General features: G+C 44.1%; 1 protein-coding gene across 2 annotated transcripts in view; it reads right to left on the bottom strand.

Annotated features, from left to right (window-relative positions):
* Positions 1–19,130, bottom strand: part of DNAJA3 (DnaJ heat shock protein family (Hsp40) member A3) — a gene marked incomplete at its 5' end in the record, with an annotated part of 31,293 nt that extends 12,163 nt beyond the window's left edge. For both annotated transcript variants that reach the window (XM_079945819.1, XM_079945820.1), the window contains 5 exons: positions 4,956–5,108; positions 6,112–6,312; positions 7,116–7,199; positions 12,913–13,046; positions 18,920–19,130. In XM_079945819.1, the coding sequence (XP_079801945.1) occupies positions 4,956–5,108; positions 6,112–6,312; positions 7,116–7,199; positions 12,913–13,046; positions 18,920–19,130 (783 nt within the window). The remainder of the gene's footprint in view (positions 1–4,955; positions 5,109–6,111; positions 6,313–7,115; positions 7,200–12,912; positions 13,047–18,919) is intronic.
* Between the last annotated feature and the right edge of the window lie 2,999 nt (positions 19,131–22,129).

The following is a 22,129-nucleotide window of genomic DNA, read 5'->3' as shown; positions in this document are numbered from 1 at the left end:
ACTTCTGAATCCCAAACCACAAACCTGATTATATGAGGCTGAAAAATGAGATGCTGCCTCTCTACAGAAGTTCCCGAAACTCCTGGGAGCTGAGCAAATATGCTTTAAAAAGAGTACCCCCCCCCCATTACAAAAGGGACAGCTGGGAAAGCAGAGAAAGAAAGAGGAAAGTGACGACTGGATGCAACCCCCACCCAGAGCTGCCATTGCCCACTCCAAGGGAGAAGCAGCACTGGCCTCTCTGTCTCCCAGGGCCCCCCCACTGTCCCCAGCCCCCATCACAGGTACCCTGGGAGCAAGGAGGCAAGCTGCTCCTCTCGCAGGTACTGGTGCTGCTCATGCTCCCACCCAGGGGTCTCTTCTTCCCCACCCCCCCCAGCCCCTCCCACCCCAGTCCTCCAGGAGCCTCCCCGGCTCCCAGCCCCTCACACAGCTGGTGGGGCCTTACAATTTGTGGCCACTCCCATCAGCTCCTCACTGGGCACTGGAAATCGGTTACCTTTTTATTTAACCTAACATCCTTGGGGGTTTTTTTCTTGGTAAATTATCAAATACCTGTTGTTATAGCAAATCAAAGGATACAAACATATATTAAAAAAATTATTAATCTCCCCCCTCATCGTGATTCCCAAGGTGACCAGCTCTTGGTAGCTCAGTTTGAGGTGTTCTTTCCCACAACTCGCTCACTCACTCTCTCTTTCTCTCCATAAAAAACTTTTTAAGTAAAAATTTTATAATGACAATATATTATACTATCGCTCTGCAACTTGCTTTCCCTTTCATCTTCATGATACATCATGAACATTCCTCCAGACCAATATATATAGATTTCAATTTCCATTTTAATATTTAATTTTTGTTTCGGTGAAGAAAAAAATCTCTTCACATAGGTCCTTCTGTTCTGATGTCTTAATTCTTTTTTCTAAGACAGATTCCCAAAGGTGGACTTGCTAGGACAAATATTTATTAAAATTAAAATTTTATGTGCTAGGTACTTCCCTGGTGGTCCAGTGGCTAAGACTCCCAATGCAGGGGGCCCAGGTTCGATCCTTGGTCAGCGAAATAGATCCCGCACGCCGCAACTAAGAGTATGCATACCGCAACTAAAAATCCCGCATGCCGCAACTAAGACCCGACACAGCCAAATAAATAAATAAATAAAAAGACTTTTTAAAAAATACAATTTTATGTGCTATATTTATTTGAAAAGGTCCTATGTGCGTATGGTACAAAATTCTAAAGTAGGGACTTCCCTGGTGGTGCAGGGGTTAAGAATCCCCCTGCCAATGCAGGTTCAAGCCCTGGTCCGGGAAGATCCCACATGCCGCAGAGCAACTAAGCCCGTGCGCCACAACTACTGAAGCCCATGCGCCTAGAGCCCATGCTCTGCAACAAGAGAAGCCACTGCAATGAGAAGCCCATGCACCACAAACAGAAATAGCCCCTGCTCGCCGCAACTAGAGAAAGCCCATGTGCAGCAACGAAGACCCAACATAGCCAAAAATAAGTAAATAAATAAATTTATTTAAAAAAAAATTCTAAAGTAAAAAATGAAGGTACGGTGAAAGTTAAATGTCCCCCTCACCCCTGGCCCCTAACCATTCCAAGTACCTTCCATAGATGCACAGCTGTAGTGATATACTTGTGTATCCTACTTTTACAGACACACATTTCAAGCCATCCATCTGTGCATTACAAGTTTTCAATAAGCCCAGGTAGCATACCGTGCACACAGTTCTGTGGCTTTTGCTATTTTGTTTTTAACAATTTAATAATCTCAGAGAGCACTCCTCATCAGTGTATTTTTCAGACAACTCACTCCTGGTGGTCACTGAGGCTGTCCAGTCCTTTCTTATTACACACAGGCTCCAAGGGACACCCTGTACATGTGCTATTTTCCAGGTGTGATCTATAGGCTACATCCCCACAGAGAGAGGCATATGTGCAGGTGAACAGCCACTGCAGCTGTGGCCAGGGTGGTTTCCACATCCACCATCAGTGCACACGAGTGCCACGTCCCACAAGCCTGTCAGCAGGGCCTGAACCCATCTCTGAAATGTGTGGCGAACTTCAGGCATCTCCTTGGCTCCACCTGCACTTCCCTGATCGCCAGCAAGAAACATTTGCTGGTCACTTGCATTTCCTCTTCTCACCTTGATCTATTTTTCTAATGAGCTGTTAGTCTTTTTCTCAATATTCTGAAAGAGCCCTTTACATATTAGGAATACTAATCCTTTAGCTATGTCTTGCAAATTTTTTCCCCCAATCTCAAACATTACATTTTGAGAGAAATACACTTCAGCTTGTCTTATCTCAATGTTCACCTAAGAAATGTGAAAAAAGAAAGTCATAGCAATTCATGGCCTTGGAGAAAGGACCTTAGAAGTGAGAGGGAATTAGGATCAATAAAAAGTATCTGTAGGGAATTCTCTGGCAGTCCAGTGGTTAGGACACGGAGCTTTCACTGCCGAGGGCCCGGGTTCAATCCCTGGTTGGGGAATTAAGATCCCATAAGCTGCCTGGCGCAGCCAAAAATGAAATAAAATAAAAAATAAAATAAAAAGTATCTGTAACAAGTGGCAGCAACTCAACTCACAAAACTGTAACCACAGGAATCCTCATCCTCTCCAAGAGCGCCCTCTAGAGGAATGTAAGCACAACTTCACTTTCTCAGACTAAGCTGTAGGAGTATTTACAGGTAACTCTGGGCACACCCATCAGTGGACTATTATTTAGCCATCAAAAAGAATGTTTAAAAATATTCAAAGATATGGAAAAATGCTTTCATTATAATAAATGAAAAAAGGGAAAAATTGCATGTATGATTCTGAACGTTGAAAATTATATACAAATAGGCAAAAATATATTCAAAGTCAAAAGACAAATACAACTAAAATCACTGGCAAAGGACTAATTCAATTAATTTATAAAGGGCTTCTACAAATGAATAAGAAAAAGACCAATTACTCAATACAAAGAAGGACAAAAGATGGAATACATGCAAAAAAACAATGGCTCTCAAATCTTAGAAAAGATATTCTACTTCACACGTAATAGATACCTGTATATTCAAAAAATGAATATGAGGAATGACATTATTCAAAGGTATCCGTTGTCTATAACATGAAAAAAATATGAACCACCTAGGCATCCAGCAACAGGGGCCTGCCTAAACAAACGGTGATGTGTCCATATAAAGGAATACCGTGGCCATAAGAAGACTGAGGCAGGGACTTCCCTGGTGGCGCAGTGGAATGATGGGGACACATCAAAAGAATACAGGAGCCAGCCAGAAGACACTTCCACAGGCCAAGTCAGGGACAGTTTGAGCATCAAAGTAAGTAATACTAATGACAGCTCAGTGAATAAAATAAGAATCCATGAGTTCATACTGATATGAATGAAAGAATGAATAAATAAATGGAGAAGAGAAAGCTCTTCCTTTCAGTAGAATGACAATAAACAAAGAAGGGATGTTGCAATCAGAAAAGCACCATTTAGGGAGATTGGGATTGACATATATACGCTAATATGTATAAAAAAGATAACTAATAAGAATGTGCTGTATAAAAAAATAAATAAAATAAAATTCAAAAATTCCAAAAAAACCCTTAAAAAACAAAAAAGAAAATCACCATTTAGCAACAGTCACAATAATCCCTGATTTAGGCAAGACTGATCCATGGATGCTGTAACTATTGGGTATAAGTTTGATGAGGAACAGGATATTTATATAGTGTCAAGGTACCTCACAACTTCCTTGTTAATTTCAATGGGAAAAATAATAAACTTTATAATGAAGAAACCCGGTGGACACTACCTTAACTGATTGTGAACAAATGTAACATCACCACTAATGAGACAAACTGACACCTCATGACTCCTGACATGATCCATGAAAAGGGTACTACATGTCTGGTGTTTCTGCAAAAAATGCATAATCTGAATTTTATCAGGATAAAACATCAGATGACCTAAATGAGGGACATCCTACAAAGCAGGTCTGTAATCCTAAAAAATGTCAGTTGTCATAAAAGAAAGACTGAGAAGTCATTCCCGATTAAAGGAGACAAAAGATATGACAACCAGATACTATGCAAGATCACAGACTGGATACTGGGCTTGTGGAAAAAAAGAACATTATAAGGACAACTGAAAAAATCTGAATTGTACAGATAATGGTATTGTATCAACATTAAACTTCCTGATTTTGACAACTTACTGTGGTTACGTAAAAGAATATTCTTGCTCTTAGCAAATATATACCATAGGGACTTCCCTGGTAGTCCACTGGTTAAGACTCCACACTCCCAATGCAGGGGGCCCAGGTTCGAACACTGGTTGGGGAACTAAGATCCCACAAACCACAACTAAGTTCGTGTGCTGCAACTACTGAGCCTGTGCACTCTAGAGCCCAAACGCCGCAACTAGAGAAGCCCACGTGCCACAACAAAGAGCCCGCGCAGCCAAAAAAAAAATACACACACACACACACACACACACACACACACACACACACACACACAGGTACACACCACAAATGACAAAGCAAATGGGACAAAATGTTAACAACTGGTGAAGCTGGGTAGAAGGAGTAAGGGAGTGGTTCTTCATACTATTCTATAAGTTTGAGTTATACCTGAAACTTACCAAAAAGAAAAAAATGATCACACTTCAAGCAAAATTTAAGTCCCCCTCCCCTACCCCAGGTTCAAATTATCAAAATACCCCACAATGTATTTTCAGAGAAGACAGCAGAGTTTCATTGCTTCTTCTGTATTGTTGATTAGGACAGAGCACTCCTGGGAAAATGCAGAAGATTCTAGATAAAACAGTCCCACCTAGTTATGAGCTCTCAAAGCCCTAGGTCCATTGGAGCACAGAAAAGAGGAGTGGTGGAGGGGAGCAGGAAGGGGGCAAGAGGTGGGAGGCCAGGGCCTCGGCCTCACGCTCACCATGCCGGAGCCACCGCAGTAGTGGCAGTGCTGCATCTTGGTGCCGGGCTCGTTCCCTTTGCCACCACACCGCTCACAGGTATCAGTGATGTTCACGGTGAACTCCTTGTTGACACCCTTGGCAGCTTGATTGAATGTCAACTCCATGATGTACTAAAGAAATCAAGGGACCGCCTGTTATCTCTCTTAAAGTAAGGGAGAGCACTGCCCAGCAGTTTACAGTTACTTTTTCTTTTAAAGACTTTATTTTTTAAAGCAGTTTTAGGTTTACAAAATTGAGAAGGAGGTATAGAGATTTCCCACATACCTTTGCCCCCACACATGCACAGCATCCCCTGTTATCAACATCACTCACCAGAACGGTATTTATTTTATCAAGGATAAACCTACATTGACACAACATAATCATCCAAAGCCCACAGTTTACATTAGGGTTCACTCTTGGTTTTGGATATTCTATGGGTCTGAACAAATGTATAATAACATGTATCCTCACCATAGTTTCATGCAAAGTATTTTCACTGCCCTAAAAATCCTATGCTCCACCAATTCATCTGTTCCCCTAGTTACTTTACTTTTTAACCTACTTGTACTTTATCAAGCAAGAATAGATGGGACTCAACTGATTCTGCCCTAGTCCTCAGAATTTTTAAGAGATAATATTTAAGTGAAAATGTACTTTTCAACAAACTGAAAATGCTCACAGAAAATATTTGTACATGGTCCTTCCTAACAACTCAAACGATCCACAATCATAACTCACATCATAAAACAACTCCCCTCTCTCTTCAATTCTGATAATGTCTGAAACAAGACATAAATATGGAAGAGGCAGGACTGGCAGTAGCTCCCTATGGATTGAGCTCTCCTAGAATAATGCGGCAGGCTCTAGATAAAATATTCACACTCTAACTATGGACTCTGAGAGCCTTAGGTGTTGCTGGATTAAGCAACTGTAAGAATATAGTAAAACTGTATGTACACATTATTATATGATTTTTCAAATACTGGAACCATTTCCTACCAAGATGGCTGCCTCCAAATCATCCCATTTAAGCTGCTTTAGCTTTTTCTTTGAGAAAAAGAATTGGTAAAATCCGTTTGCATCACACTTGGCAGCTAAAATTTGAATGATTCTTCAAAATGAGATGCTTACCTCCTGGGGCTGATGGAACACACTCTGGAAGTCTCCAAAAGAGGAGGATGAGAACTCCCCAAAGATCTTCCTGAAGAGCTCCTCAGGGTCAACAGTGGGGCCTCCTTTCCAGTAGCTCTGCCCAGAGCTGCCGGCCCCAGGATCGAAGCCAGCAGAGCCATAGGTGTCATACTGCTTCCTCTTCACTTCATCACTCAGGACCTACCGTGAAAGGCACAGCAGTCAGGTGCTCCTGAGTCTCCCAAGGTCCAGGGACACACACACCAAGCACAGACAGTGGTATTGAATCAACATAAAATTTCCTAATCTTGACAGCTGTACTGAAGTTATGGAAAAGAATGTTCTTGTTCTTAGCGAATACACACAGAAGTACTTAGGGATAGAGAGACACCATGTCTGCGACTTATTCTCGAATGGTCGGGGGGACGCACACTTGCGCACGCACACGCACACGCACACACACACACAAACACACACACAGAGCAGACGTAGGATATCCTACATATCCTGAACCCCTTCAGCACGGCCGAAGTCCAGGAAGGAGGTCCGCTTTCACTTAACTCTGCAATGCTCAGTGGCTGTTTCATGTCCGCTTCATCCCCCTGATTACATTCTACATTCCTCTAGGGCAGTGGTGGTCTACTTTTATAACACCCACCATCCCCACCAGACAGTGATGCCCTAAGTTAGGGATGGGAGGGGTCATCAAATAGGCACAAAACTGTTTACTCTGACAAGGAGTTCCGAGACCCACCTACAAGTCCGAGTGGAGGGAGCTCTGTTAACACAGATTATTGGATCCTGTTCTTTGATGAGATTCCAAGTTAGATCTAATGTGAAAATTTTGGATCTGGGAATTTTTTTTTTCCTTCAACGAGGTGATCTTGTGGGGAACACAGCCTTCCCACTGGACCTTCTGACACAGCGATTGCCCTGGGCAGCGAGCTCTGATGCACACACACAGCGGAATGACAGTGACTGCACACACCGGTGGGCTGCATTACCTCATAGGCCTCTGCCAGCTGGGAGAACTTCTCCTTGGCTTTGGGATCATCCTTATTCGTGTCTGGGTGATATTTCTTGGCGAGCTAAGGGAGGAAATGGTAAATTACTATGGACACAAGATGATTACTAAAACTGAACCCCAGATACCAGTTACACCTCACCTCCTTTGTAGCAGTTGTCTGAGACTTTACAACCAATAGCAATTCTTAAAACAAGGTTTAAGACTTTAAAATAAACCATCTCTAACTAGACTTACTGTGATGATCATTTCAGTGTATGCAAATGTTGAGTCATTATGTTGTATACCTGAAACTAACATGTCAATTATACCTCAATAAAAACAAACTAAAAGCAAAGCACAGCCAGAATTAAGAACATACACATTGTGTTCAGCTTTCAAATTTGATCAAAAGTTTATTACAAAATGACAAACTGAATTTTGGGAAAGAGAAATAAATAAATAAATAAATAAAACTCTCTCTTCAAATCTGAGGTGTGTATACATTTTTCAACCACAACAAATCTCTAACAAAAAAAAAAAAACTAATTCTTTAGAACTTGAGCACCTTTGTGAAAGATGCAAAAGAGTGTATCTGGTAGACTACCATCTATATAAAAAGAGAGAAAAATAACTGGATAGATAAATAGCTGTATCTGTTGTATAAATTAGTTAGAACATACACTAAGCTGAAAACACTGACTGCTCCAGGAGGGATGTGGATGAATGGGAAGGAGGGAAGACTTCTCACTGTACACTCCTTTGTACTTTTTGATTTCTGAACCAGGGGAATATATTATCTACTAAAAACACACATTTAAATATTAAAAAACAAAACAAGATCTCCCTTGGCTGTCCAGAGCACAGAGGCGAGCTGAGCAGCTCTAAATGAAGGTTTCTTCTTGGCCATGCTTAGCAGTGCTGTGTGACACCTTTGTAGGTGTTCACTATGTTTGCTACAGCTACTGATGCCTTCCAAGTCTGGGTCACCCTGATGGAGGGTGAGGAGGGCACAGAATCCTAAAGCTGAAAGCGACTCAGGAGACGTCTGGCTCCACCACTGCCGGCAACTGGCTGCTCACTTTGCTGCTGGACATGCTGGTCCTCACACCAGCACGTGGAAGGACGTCGGAGGCTGAGTGCTCAGCCAGAAGGGGGCCCTCAAGGTAGGGCAGTAGATCACGGTGGGCCACAAGGCTAGTTCCAGGCCAGGGCAAGACATACTCATGAGATCAGCACAAGGAAAAGAGAGGCCTTTTGCAGTCAGAAAGACCTGTGTTTTAGTCTTATATATGCCACTTATTGACTGTGTGGCCTCAGCTGCATGTCATAACCTCGCCAAGTCTTTTGCCATGAGGATTAAATGATGTAACACATGAAAAGCTTTTATCACTGTCTGACCCCAGTTATTGCTCCATAAAGCCTACTTTCTAAATTTCCGGTTTTAAATTACACAGCTAGGGCTTCCCTGGTGGCGCAGTGGTTGACAGTCTGCCAATGCAGAGGACACGGGTTCATGCCCCGGTCTGGGAAGACCCCACATGCTGCGGAGCGGCTGGGCCCGTGAGCCATGGCCGCTGAGCCTGCACGTCCGGAGCCTGTGCTCTGCAGCGGGAGAGGCCACAATGGTGAGAGGCCCGTGTACCGCAAAAAAAAAAAAAAAAAAAAAAAAAGAATGTAAATTACACAGCTTTACCTGATCTATTTACTTCCACACCTAAAAACTTGGATGGTTCCCTACTCTCTCTTAAATTAAATCTCTAGTACTTGCTAAGGGCCTCACATGCCCCCTTAAGTTGGCCCCAGGCTCCGTCTCTCCAATCTTCTCCCACCCTTGTATCAGGTACCTTACCTTCCAGCTCAAGAGACACACTATTCACTATCCCAAGACAGGATCTCTGCTTCCTATCCCCAAGTCTTTCCTCATTCCCTAACAACCCAGTAAATAAAAAGATATCTCAATTTAAAAATGGGCAAAGGATCTAATACACATACAGCAAATGGCCAAAAATCACATGAAAAGGTGCTTAACATCATTAGCCACCACGGAAAAGCAAATCAAAACCACAGTGAGATACCACTTCACACTCACTAGGGTGGCTTGAATCAAAAAGACAGATAACAAGTGTTTGCGAGGATGTGGAGAAATTTGAACCTTCACACACCACTGGTGAAAATCTAAAACAGTGCAGCCTGCTTGAAATAGTCTGGCACTAGAAATAAACCCACACACCTATGGTCAATTAATCTATGACAAAGGAGGCAAGAATATACAATGGAGAAAAGACAGACTCTTCAATAAGTTGTGCTGGGAAAACTGGGCAGCTACGTGTAAAAGAATGAAATTAGAACATTCTTTAACACCATACACAAAAATAAACTCAAAATGGATCAAAGTCCTAAATGTAAGACCGGACACTATAAAACTCCTAGAGGAAAACATAGGCAGAACACTTTTTGACATAAATCGCAGCAATATCATTTTGGAACCATCTCCTAGAGTAATGGAAATAAAAACAAAAATGGGGCTTCCCTGGTGGCGCGGTGGTTGAGAGTCTGCTTGCCTATGCAGGGGACACGAGCTCGTGCCCCGGTCCGGGAAGATCCCACATGCGGCAGAGCGGCTGGGCCCGTGAGCCATGGCCGCTGAGCCTGCGCGTCCGGAGCCTGTGCTCCACAACGGGAGAGGCCACAACAGTGAGAGGCCCGCGTACCGCAAAAAAAAAGAAAAAAAAATCTACAAATGGGAAATAATTAAACTTAAAAGCTTTTGAACAGCAAAGGAAACTAAACAAAATGAAAAGGCAACCTACAGAATGGGAGAAAATATTTGCAAACGATGCAACCGACAAGGGATTAATTTCCAAAACATATAAACAGCTCATACAGCTCAATATCAAAAAAACAAACAGCCCAATCAAAAAATGGGCAGAAGATCCAAATAAACATTTCTCCAAAGAAGTCATACAGATGGCCAACAGGCACATGAAAAAATGCTCAACGTTGCTAATTATTAGAGAAATGAAAATCAAAACTACAATAAGGTATCATCTCACACTGGTCAGAATAGCCATCATCAAAAAGTCTACAAAAAATAAATGCTAGAGAAGGTGTGGAGAAAAAGGAACCCTCCTACACAGCTGGTGGGAATGTAAATTGGTACAACCACTATGGACAACAGTATGGAGGTTTCTTAAAAAACTAAAAACAGAGTTACCATATGATCCAGGGATCCCACTCCTGGGCATATATCCAGAGAAAACTATAATTCAAAAAGATACATAAACCCCAACGTCTACTGCAGCACTATTTACAATAGCCAGGACATGGAAGCAACCTAAATGTCCACTGACAGATGAATGGATAAAGAAGATATGGCTTATATATATATATAATGGAATATTAGTCATAAAAAGAGAATGAAATAATGCCATTTGCAGCAACATGGATAGACTTAGAGATTATCATACTAGGCGAAGTAAGTCAGACAGAGAAAGATAAATAACACATGATATCACCTATATGTGGAATCTAAAAAAAAAGATACAAATGAACTTATCTACAAAACAGAAGTAGACTCACAGACATAGAAAACAAACTTATGGTTACCAAAGGGGAAAGGGGAGAGGGAGGGATAAATTAGGAGTTTGGGATTAACATATACACACTACTATATATAAAATAGATAACTAATAAGGACCTACTGTATAGCACAGGGAACTATACTCAATATTTTGTAATAACCTGTAAGGGAAAAGATCTGAAAAAGAATAGATATATATATTTATGTATAACTGAATCACTTTGCTGTACACCTGAAACTAACAACAGTGTAAATCAACTATATTTCAATAAAAGAAAAAAAAGAAATAGCCTGGCTGTTCCTCAAAATGTTAAACATGGCAATCGGAATTGCTATGAATTGACCCAGCAAGTCTGCTCCTAGGTATATGTATATACCCCAGAGAAATGAAAGTATAAGTCTACACAAAACTTACAGAGGAATGTTCATAGCAGCACTACTCATGATAACAAAAAGGTGGAAACAATCCAAATATCCATCAAATGATGAATAGATAAATAAAACACAGTATATCCATGCAATGGAATATTATTTGACCACTAAAAGGAATGAAGTACTGCTGCATGTTACAACATGGATGAACCTGGAAAACATTATTCTAAAGTAAAAGAAACCATGGGACTTCCATGGCAGTCCAGTGGTTAAGACTCCGCGCTTCCACTGCAGGGGGTACAGGTTAGATCCCTGATCAGGGAACTAAGATCCCACATGCCACATGGCGTGGCCAGAAAAATAAAAAATAAAGAAAAACAAACCAGTCACAAAAGTCCACATATCACATGATTTCATTTCTATGAAGTGTCCAAAATAGGTAAATCTATAGAGACAGAAAGTAGGTTAGCAATTTCAAGGGCAGAGGAGAATGGGGAATAAGGGCTTATGGTGTGGGGTTTCTTTTTGAGATATGAAAATGTTTTAAAATTGATTGTAGTGATGGTTATACAATTCTGTGAATATACTAAAAACCAGTGAACTGCACCCTTAAAAAAAAAAAAAAGTAAGAGAAGAAAGTAGCTATCCAAGCTATAAGGTCTGGTCTTGATCAGTATTTGGCTTTAAAAAAAGTTTTTTTTCTTTTTGGCCGCGCCGCTCAGCTTGCGGGATCTCAGTTCCCCAACCAGGGACCGAACCCAGGCCACGGCAGTGAAAGTGCCGAATCCTAACCACCAGACCACCAGGGAACTCCCAGTAATTTTTAAAATTTAAATTGTATTTATTAATTTTATTAAATTTTAATCTTCTTGAAGAGATGGGAACATATGTATATGTATAACTGATTCACTTTGTTATAAAGCAGAAACTAACACACCACTGTAAAGCAATTATACTCCATTAAAGATGTTAAAAAATTTTTTTAATCTTCTTTATTCTGATATGGCTTTCCTATGTTTATGGTGTTAAAGTGCTCTTTCTTTCATCAAATGACATTAATAGATTGTACTTGATTATTTTTAACACCTATATTAGGCAAAATACAAAAGCTAGCATTCCTACATCGGCGCCCTTGGTCTTTAATTTTTTTTTTTTATTTTGATTGTGTTCATCAGAGCAAAAGCCTGGAAACCACAGGTCTAGATAACTCACATGCCACTTTACCAATCAGCCCAATACATTCCGGGATATGGATGATGGGTTAAAAAAATGAAATAATTCTAAACCCATAAACTTTTATCTAAATGCAAAGAATGAGTACCTAAAACTTAGAGCAGCACACCTACTGACTCAGAAGATACAGAAGAGATTTAAGTACAAAAACAGCCCTGGAAAAAGATTTTTTTTTTTTTTTTTGCGGTACGCAGGCCCCTCCCCGCCGCGGCCTCTCCCATTGCAGAGCACAGGCTCCGGACGTGCAGGTTCAGTGGCCATGGCTCACGGGCCCAGCCACTCCACGGCATGCGGGATCCCCCCAGACCGGGACACGAACCCGCGTCCCCCACATCGGCAGGCGGACCCCCAACCACTGCGCCACCAGGGAAGCCCAAGATTTTTTTTTTTTAATCTCTGGTTCTGACTCTCCTTTTTTCTACAGCATTAACCAGTGTGGCCTCACGCACTTGAGGAACATGGTTCAGCAGAGCCCATCTTTACCATCTCATTCCACACTCTCGGCTGCACACAACCGACAGGTACGGGCACACACACTGCACCCGTCAGGGTCACACTACATCCACAGCATCCCTTCTGCAGTCTCGTCTGTAAAATCTTCCATACAGACCTGGTAATAAGCTTTCTTGATCTCCTTCTGGCTGGCACTTCGGGGCACTCCTAATATCTGGTAATAATCCTCTTTGGCCAAAGGGGCGCTCGTGTGGAAGGAGGCAGTACAAAGAAAAGGGTAACTTTTTACTCCTAAAAAAGAAAAAAGGAAAGAAAATCACTCTGGGAATGTACTCAACAAAAGGAAATTGTGAGCAAACAACCAGCCAGGCTATACCTGTGAAGGAGCAAAGAGGTCACAGCTTTAGGGCCTCTTCTCCTCCAAGCCCACTGGGGACCAAACTCACTGCACTTCAAAAACAGCTAAAGCCACTGTAAACGGAGACTACAAAAAAAAAAGTGCTGGGTGGGGCTGATTCTGCTGGATTACACTAGGGCTGTAGCCTCATTATACCTCTAAAGGAACCACCCCCAGATGGGGGCTGCACCTGAGGATGACTGAAAAGGAACAAAGCTCTCCTGTTACACGGCTGGCCGAGCACCCACCATATGCCAAGTGTTCACATAGGCCTTGTCTCACTTAAAGCTTAACGACTCCCAGGTTCTTTCCCTCCACCATGCAACCTTGGATATCTGCTTATGGGGTGGTTTTCAGAGTGTGGTCCCTGGACCAGCAGCATCATCAGCTTGCTGGAAATGTAAATTCTCAGGCCCCACCCAAACCTGAATCCAAAACTCTGGAGGTGGGGTCCAGCAAGCTGTGTCTAACAAGCCCTCCAGCTGATGATTCTGTGGCACACTCAATTTGAGAACCACTGTGCTAAATAAATGGTTCTTGGTCTTTAGAGTCACAGATCTCTTTGAAAGCATCGACCCCTCCCCTGAAAACAATACATATATATAGACACACAAGGTTAAACGGCCCTGTGCCAGAACCTCTGTTTACCCCAGAGCAGACAACCCAAAAGGGATCAAAGCACATGGTAGCCCCACCTCCATGCCCTGCCCTCCTTTCAGGCCTCCTGCATCAGAAGCTGGGAGGAAAGGCTGACAGACACATCTACTCAACTGCCCTCTGTATGGAGCAGCGAGCCAACTGGACTGTCACCAAGTGAAGGGGGAAGAGCTGCTCTACAACCTGCCTCCTAACCCCCAACCTATCCTGTGACAACTGAAGATGGGGAGCGCAGGGATGGGAGCAGAAGGCGCCAAGTTATTGCAAAAGAGAGGGCAGGGCCACAAAAGAGAATGAGGATCATGAGGCAGCTCCAGGTTTTTAAGTCAAAGGTTCCCCTGCCAAGGAGAAGCTTCTAGATTCACCACTCATTCATTCAGCAAACTTGCCTGCCAGGCACTGGGCTCCTCGCAGGAGACACAGCACCAGCACGATCTTAATACTACTAGGCAATGAGGATACAAGTCTAAGCCAATGCCCTCGAGGAGCTTACCGCCCAGCAGGGGTGTGTGGGAGGCAGTGTGTGAAGTGATATGAGCACACAGGGACACAGAGTAAGAATACACAAAAGGGTCACCTAGCCAGAGTCTCTCTGCCTCCACACTGTTGACAACGGGATCAGGTTCCTCGTGGGGGGGGGGGGGCTGTTATGGGCTGAATTGGGTCCTCCCTCCCAAATTCACATGTTGAAGTCCTAACCCCCAGCACTGCAGAACATGACTGTATTTGGAGATGGGGGTCTTTAAAGACAACCCTACCAAAACATTGATCTTGGAATTTTATAGCTTCCCGAACTGTGAAAAAATAATTTTCTGTTTTTTTAAGCCACTTAGTCTGTGGTACTTAGTTATGGCAGCCCTATGTTATCTATTTATAGCCTAACATACCTATGTATTTATTGTAGGATGTGTTAGCAGCATCCCTGGCCAACTAGTTATCAGTAGCAACCCCCAACCCCAAACTGGTAACTAAAACTGCAGATGTTGCCAGATGTCTCCTGGAGGGTAAAATCATCCCCAGGTGAGAACCAGTAAACCCAATCTCAGAAATTCAGAGGTCTTCTAAGGCACTTGCTGTTAAGCTGCAGAAATTAGCTCAGCTAAGGAGGGCTGGAATCCATCCAGATTTATGCCTGTAGTCCTGGCACTGTTTGCAATAGCATCCCCTTTTGCTTTCAAAAGTGCTCCATTCAGCAACTACATCATATGATCACCTTTGGTTTGGAGAGAGAAAGTGCTTGTGTAACTGCAGGTACTATGATATAACTAGAGATTCGAGTGTGTGTGTGTGTGTGTGTGTGTGTGTGTGTGTGTGTGTGTGTGTGTGTTTGGTGGTGGTGGTGGTGGTGGTGGTGGTGGTGGTGGTGGTGGTGGTGGTGGTAGAGGGGTGGTTACAGATGTTGATGAGGATGATAATTAATAGGGCCTAGGAATAAACAGAAGGGCCTTTGAGTATGCTAAGGAGTCTGGATTTTATCCTGAGGGCAATAGGGAGCCACTGCAAGCATTAAACAGAGAACTGATCAGATTTGCATGAGAAAGAGCTCTCAAACAATAACAAGGATTGGGAGACAACTTAAAATTCATGTATGCACAAAAGACAACCCAGGGTGTGGAGCATATCCAGGAAGGGGTCAAGAAAAAGGAAAATCAGGAGAATAAGTAGGAATGGTCAGAACGAATGATAAAATCAGAAGCAGAAAGTAAATCCGTATTTTCAGTATCCTCCATACTTGTTTTCTGTTGCTGCACCCTAGATTTCCTGGAATATGAAAAGTAGACAGTGTGGGAGAGGCAGAGACCACTGTCGTCTTTACCTGGTCAGATCTGAGAAAAACAGCAGAGCTAGTTTCTCAGTGCTCCCATACTCAACCCCCGCTTCACTCCAGGACTGAGGGGTTACCTTGACTTATCTGGCCTGTTTCCCCCACCCCTTCCAATCCAGAAGGCAGAGGGTGGTAGTGGCAAAGGTTCTGGAAGCTGCAGCTTCTACATCATGAGAAGAGAACTCAGGCTTGGGTTAGAATGGGAGACAGTAATGTGCACAACTGCATATAAAGACAAGTACATTTAACTAGCACAAGTTTGATGACTTGACATTATCCCAAAGGCATCAATGATTAGCAATGATTAGAAAGAGCTCACTTAATAGACATATTTTCCCCCGAGATATGACCAATAAATGTCTTGCCCATTTTAGAACAACCCAGAACAGGATTAGCTTCCAAGTCATTCCAAGAATGGCCAACCTTCCACTCTGGGAGAAGGTGTGAAATAACTACCTTCCATTCTGGGAGAAAAAGTCAGATTTAAAGTGTTGTTTTTAGGGACCTCCCTGGTGGCACAGTGGTTAAGAATCTGCCTGCCAATGCAGGAGACATGGGTTCAATCCCTGGTCCAGAAAGATCCCACATGCCGCAGAGCAACTAAGCCCGTGCACCACAACTACTGAGACTGCACTCTAGAGCCCACAAGCCACAACTACTGAGCCCTCATGACACAACTACTGAAGCCCATGAGCCTAGAGCCCGTGCTCCACAACAAGAGAAGCCACTGCAATGAGAAGCCTGCACACCATAACGAAGAGTAATCGCCGCTCGCTGCAACTAGAGAAAGCCTGCGCACAGCAACGAAGACCCAATGCAGCCAAATATAAATAAATAAATAAATTTTTTAAATAAATTGTTTTTACATCATCTAACTGTACTGCTGGATTTGAGATGAGATCACACACCAACGTTTGGGAGCTGAGATGATGACCTTAGATGTGGTAACAGTGCACCTTGAAGGATGCCACCTCTCACAGGTGTTCAACACCTGTTACAAAACATGCCCATTGTGGGCACTGGGCTCACTTGGGGAAAAGGACAGCTGACTGCAGTTCCTTAGTAATCACGCTGCCAGGCTCAGTACTTAGTGCTTGTCTGTCTCTCACACATACACATACACAATTATCAAAAAATGTTCCCAAACCTGGACAAATGTGATATGAACTAATTTAGCTTAATAGGTATCTAAGGAATTAGTAATTGAGCACAAAGATGTAGTCAAATTCTATTCACAACAACCTTGACATTAGAAAACGTTGGCAAAACCTAAAAACGACCACTTTTGCTCATACTGAGAAATACAGCATGACATCAATCCAAATAATCCTGAGGAAACCTGGGCAGACTACTGCTCCATCCATCCATGAGGAAATATAGGTGGCACGAACAGAATTTAAAAATGTGACCATTCTGGGGCTTCCCTGGTGGCGCAGTGGTTGAGAGTTCGCCTGCCGACGCAGGGGACATGGGTTCGTGCCCCGGTCGAGGAAGATCCCACATGCCACGGAGCAGCTGGGCCCGTGAGCCATGGCCGCTGAGCCTGCGCGTCCGGAGCCTGTGCTCCGCAACGGGAGAGGCCACAACAGTGAGAAGCCCGCCTATCGCAAAAAAAAAAAAAGGGACCATTCTGACCAAAACCACATCCAATTTCTTTGTTCTCTGCTGTATCCCCTGTACCTAGAACAGTACCTAGCATACGACAAGTCCTCAATAAATACCTGTAAATAAAAAAATTTTCAATTAAGGAATAAGAGGCACAAAAGGATTAAATAATCCACCCAGGTCGCACACACATTACTGGAGTAGTGTTCACTGTACAAGGTAATAACAATTACTGATACTTTAATTACTGGCTTTTATGTAAGTATTAAAAATTGGATCTCAATAGGAAATTACCTTGTGTAAATTACCTTGCCAGGATCCTCTAATTAATCATCTTTGTAAGTTTATAGTTTAAATATCATTTGCACAAATTCTAGGGAACACAAACATCTAGCCCAATCCAGGCACATCGTTGGTTGTTCACTGTTTCCTCCTTCCTTCCTTATCTCACTATAAGGGAAATCACCCAACACACAGCATAAGAAACCATCATAGCTAAACACTTAAAAGGATTAATATATACTAATTCAACATCACCTCCAGCAATTAAGAAAGCAGCAGGTTTTGAATCAAGGCTCAACTACTTTCTAGCTTTGCGACATTCTTCAAGTTAACATCTAAGCCTCAATTTTTTAATCTATAAAATAGAATTAATAGCAGTGTTTATTACATGGAAATGATCCATGCCTGGTGCATAGTAAGTGCTCAATATATATTAGTTTGCATCAATGACCAAGATAAGAACTTCTTTATTTTTGAATTTTACTTTTTATACATCAGGCTCTTACTAGTTATCTACTTTATACATATTAGTGTATATATGTCAATCAAAAGGGACTTCTAAAAAACAGTATGTCCTTCAATTTACACCATGTGGTGGAGAGCGTAAGCTATGGAAGAACAGCTCTGGATTTGGGACAACTCTCCTTATCTAACTTTATGACCTTGGGCGGGTCAACTCCTCTGCTAGAACCTCAGTTCCCCACTCTTTAAAATGGGGATGATGGGGCTTCCCTGGTGGCGCAGTGGTTGAGAGTCCGCCTGCCGATGCAGGGGACGCGGGTTCGTGCCCCGGTCCGGGAAGATCCCACATGCCGCGGAGCGGCTGGGCCCGTGAGCCATGGCCGCTGAGCCTGCGCGTCCGGAGCCTGTGCTCCGCAACGGGAGAGGCCACAACAGTGAGAGGCCCGCCTACCGCAAAACAAAAACAAAAACAAAATAAAATGGGGATGATGAGCCCCACCTTGCAGGGTTGTTGTTACCATCAAGTAAGAAGAAGCACAAAGTGCCCAGCTAATCCATGAGCAGGTACTCACCGAATGGCAGTTACCTCTTCCCTTCCATTACAGGCTAGAAGGTAGAGGGAAGGGAAAGGAATTGGGCAGGAGAGCAGCGGCAGGCCGGAAAGAGGCCTCCAGAAATGTTTACAGAGAGGTGAAGGTTCACGGCTGCGGGGCGTTTCATCCCCGCCGCCGGAGGCTCCACGCAGGTCTCCCTCGTTTACCACCTCTGAGTAGCCATTTGGGTCTCTCTGCCTACTGCTGGCCCATCTCCCCCAAGCGATTCTGCATGTAGATCAGAAGACACGCTCCACCCTGCTACCACCGTAGTCGGAGCAAAGCGAGTCACTCCTTTCCAGGCCTTGGAGCCCCTCACTCAGGCGCTGGAGCCTGCACTCACCTGTGAGGCTGACACCCGGTCTCAATGTCAGCAGCGCCCCGGGACCACGAGCTCCCAGGGAAGGCGCAAAGGCTGGGACGCTCAGACTGCGGCCCAGCGACGCCCCCACCACGCCCCCCATGGGCGGCCGAGCCCCCCTCCCCGCTGCAGCCGGCAGCCGCGGAGTCCCCACGGCCACCAGCAACCAGCGTGTAGAGCACCGCGCCGCCATCTTGGCCCGGGGACACTGCGCCTGCGCCACCCGGCTCAAGGCGGCCTCACGCGGACTACGCACGCGCGCAGAGCCGGCACTTCTAGGGGCGGGGCCCGCTGCATTCACTCGCGGGGGGAGTGAGGGAGACACACGCACGCACCCGGGCGCACGCGCGCGTTGCGCGTGCGCGTCCGCACCCAATGCGCTTTCTTCGTAGCAGACGCCGAAATGATGTTTGCTCTAAGAACTGCTAATAGGTAACTTGCCTTGAAGAGCCTAGTCATTCTGTGTTGGATGATCAATACTGTACCTTATCTGTATAAGGGCGTGGTTGAGTGCAGCCGAATGTAACTGGTCTGAGGGGCCCGGCAAGGGGCGGGACTACAAACCCCGGCGTGCAATGCGGCCGTCAGTAGCGCAGATCTCAGCATGCAGCGCGCGGCTTCCTTCCTCCTGACCCTGAGTCTTAGGTCTCCTTGCTTGAGGCTTACTCATCCGGCGTCGGCGCAAGCGGCTGCGGTCTCTGCCCTACTCCTAGATCCAGGCCTCAAGCTCACTCTCCCTCTGGATGATTCCCCACGAAAAGAACTTTGATCGCTCAGCTGTCTCCTAAGCGCATTTGTCTTTTCCAAACCTGTAGTGAACTTGGCGGTCGCTGAATGTGAGCCGAGCTACCCGAAAACGAATTTAATAAACGTTTTGGTCACCTATTAGGTGTCCCGCGCGTTCTAGAATGTCGAGGATGCAATGATGAATGACATACCATCCCTACTTTGGAGGAGCTCACGATGAGTCGAGAGACAGGCTCCTTGGCAACTAAGATAATGTGATCAGTGCTATTGTAGGTATAAACAGTGTTACAGGCACACAGGTGACGAGTTTCTCAAATAGGTCGGGAGCATTGGGATGTCAGGGAAGGCATCTGAGAGGTAACATTCGAGTTGGACTTTGGTGAAAAGTGTGTCAGGTAGCGGTGGAGGGGAAGAGTATTCTAAGCAGCAAGAACTTCAAAAGCAGATGTGAAAGTGCTTGCCCTGTACGCTCTAAACTTGGGGGTGAATGACTGGAGATGAGGCTGGAAAGATAAACCTGGCCTGGTAAGTCCTGTAGAGGGGTTTCTGCTTTCACACTCCCACCGCCACCACCCCTAACAATAGAAAGGTAACCTGAGGGCTCATGGATGAATTTAAGATGGTCTGTGCTCCTTGCCCCTTCCCCCATTATACATGAAATCTTTGTGTATGTGGATATAAATCTGGGGAAATATCCATAGCTTTCATCAATCAAATTCTCCACAGGCTCTGAAATTGAAAGAAGGTTAAAAACCACCGAAGAAGAGTTATGAGGCTGTTGTAAACTGCAAGAAATAGTTGAGAGTTTGCGCTAGGAAATGTAGAGGACTGAGGTGAGCAAGGGACGTTCTAGAGAAACAGGAAAAGGCTGTCCATGGGATGGGAAGTGGGGAAAAGAGTTTGTTTAATATTTAAATGTCTCCAGCATAGTGCTTAAGCTTATGGGCTGTGGAGTCAGACTGCCTGGGACTGAATCCCAGCTCTGCTGTGTGTCCTTGGACAACTTACTTTACCTCTCTGTGCCTCAGTTTCCTTTCTCTTGTTTTTTTGGCTGCGCCACGCGGCACACAAAATCTTAGTTTCCTGACCAGGTATCGAACCTGTGCCCGCTGCAGTGGAAATGTGGAGTCTTAACCATTGGACCAGACCGCCAGGGAAGTCCCTCAGTTCCCTTTCTCTAAAATGGGGCATAATAGTAACTACCTCAAAGGATCATCTGAGGACAGAGTGAGATAATCCATGTAAAGCCTTCATACTGTACTTGGCACATAGTAAGTGCTCAATATATGTCAGTCCTATGTGCCAGGCTCTATGCTAAGCACTGGAACACCAAGGAGAACGCAGACAGTTACTTGCCCAAAGGGATCCCAAAACCTAAGGGGAGCGGGGAGGGTGCTGGATGAGAAGTACAGCTTTCAGGAATAAAAGCTGAGAACAAGAGCCAAAGGGATTTTCATTTACCACCTCAGAGTGAGTTAGGAACTAGAGGAGGGCTCACTAATATGAAAACTTTGTCAGCTTTGTAACTTCCTCACTTTTTTGTATTTTAGTACCAGCCCCTCCCCCCATCTACTTCCCCACACTGATTAACAGTGAAGATCCTCCACACCGAAAGTGGGTGTGTGTTCTTGTTTTTGGGGATAGCAGGAAGGCTGATTGTTGGGGAGGCCATAGGGAATGGAGTGGGTGAGGGTGACTACTAAAGGAGGGGAAAAAGGTCCAGGAGAGAACACGGAAGCCTCTGGCAAGACTCCCTGGTGAGAGCAGCCTAGGGCTATGCCTGCTTTCTCTCACTGCTAGTCACCATAGAAAAACAAGAGATGATACAGTTACTAAACGAGTAGATTACAAAGCTTGGGAAATCTCCACAGCAGTGGTCCTTGGTCTGTGCTTCCTGAATCATCTTGAGTCGATGGTTGTTTGGAGACAACGAATATGCTTTTTTATGTTCTCCAAACAGTAGTCATGCCAAGCTAAAAATCCCAGGAAAGAAGCAGTTTTGGGGGAAAAAGATAATGAGTTATTATTACTTGGACTGAACACCCCTGAGATATCGATGGGACCAATTTCAGGCAATTGGTGGCTATGGAGAGATCGGAAAACTTTGGCTGTGCTAAGAACAGTCTCCAGCTCACAAAGAACTTTCTCATGTTTTCTATCTTGATACAATCACAACCCTGTGGGTTAGTAGGGCAGAGGCTATTCCCATTTTTACAAATGGACCCCTCACCCTCACCACAAAATAACACCAAAATAAGCTCTGAAAAGTGAAAAGACTTGTCCAAGTTCACACAGCTGGTGAGTGGGTGAACTAAGATCTTTTAACAGCAAAACTAGAGCCCTTCTCTTTAAACCATGAGCCTTGGTAAATTGTGATCAGTAGATCCCAGTCATATAACCCTGGATAGTTTACAAAGCACTTCCTCATGCAGAATTTCATTTGCT

This window comes from Stenella coeruleoalba, assembly GCF_951394435.1.
Source record: "Stenella coeruleoalba genome assembly, chromosome: 15".
Lineage (NCBI taxonomy): Eukaryota > Metazoa > Chordata > Mammalia > Artiodactyla > Delphinidae > Stenella > Stenella coeruleoalba.
The sequence above is the reverse complement of the archived record's forward strand: the minus strand, read 5'-3'. Positions and strand labels throughout refer to the sequence as shown.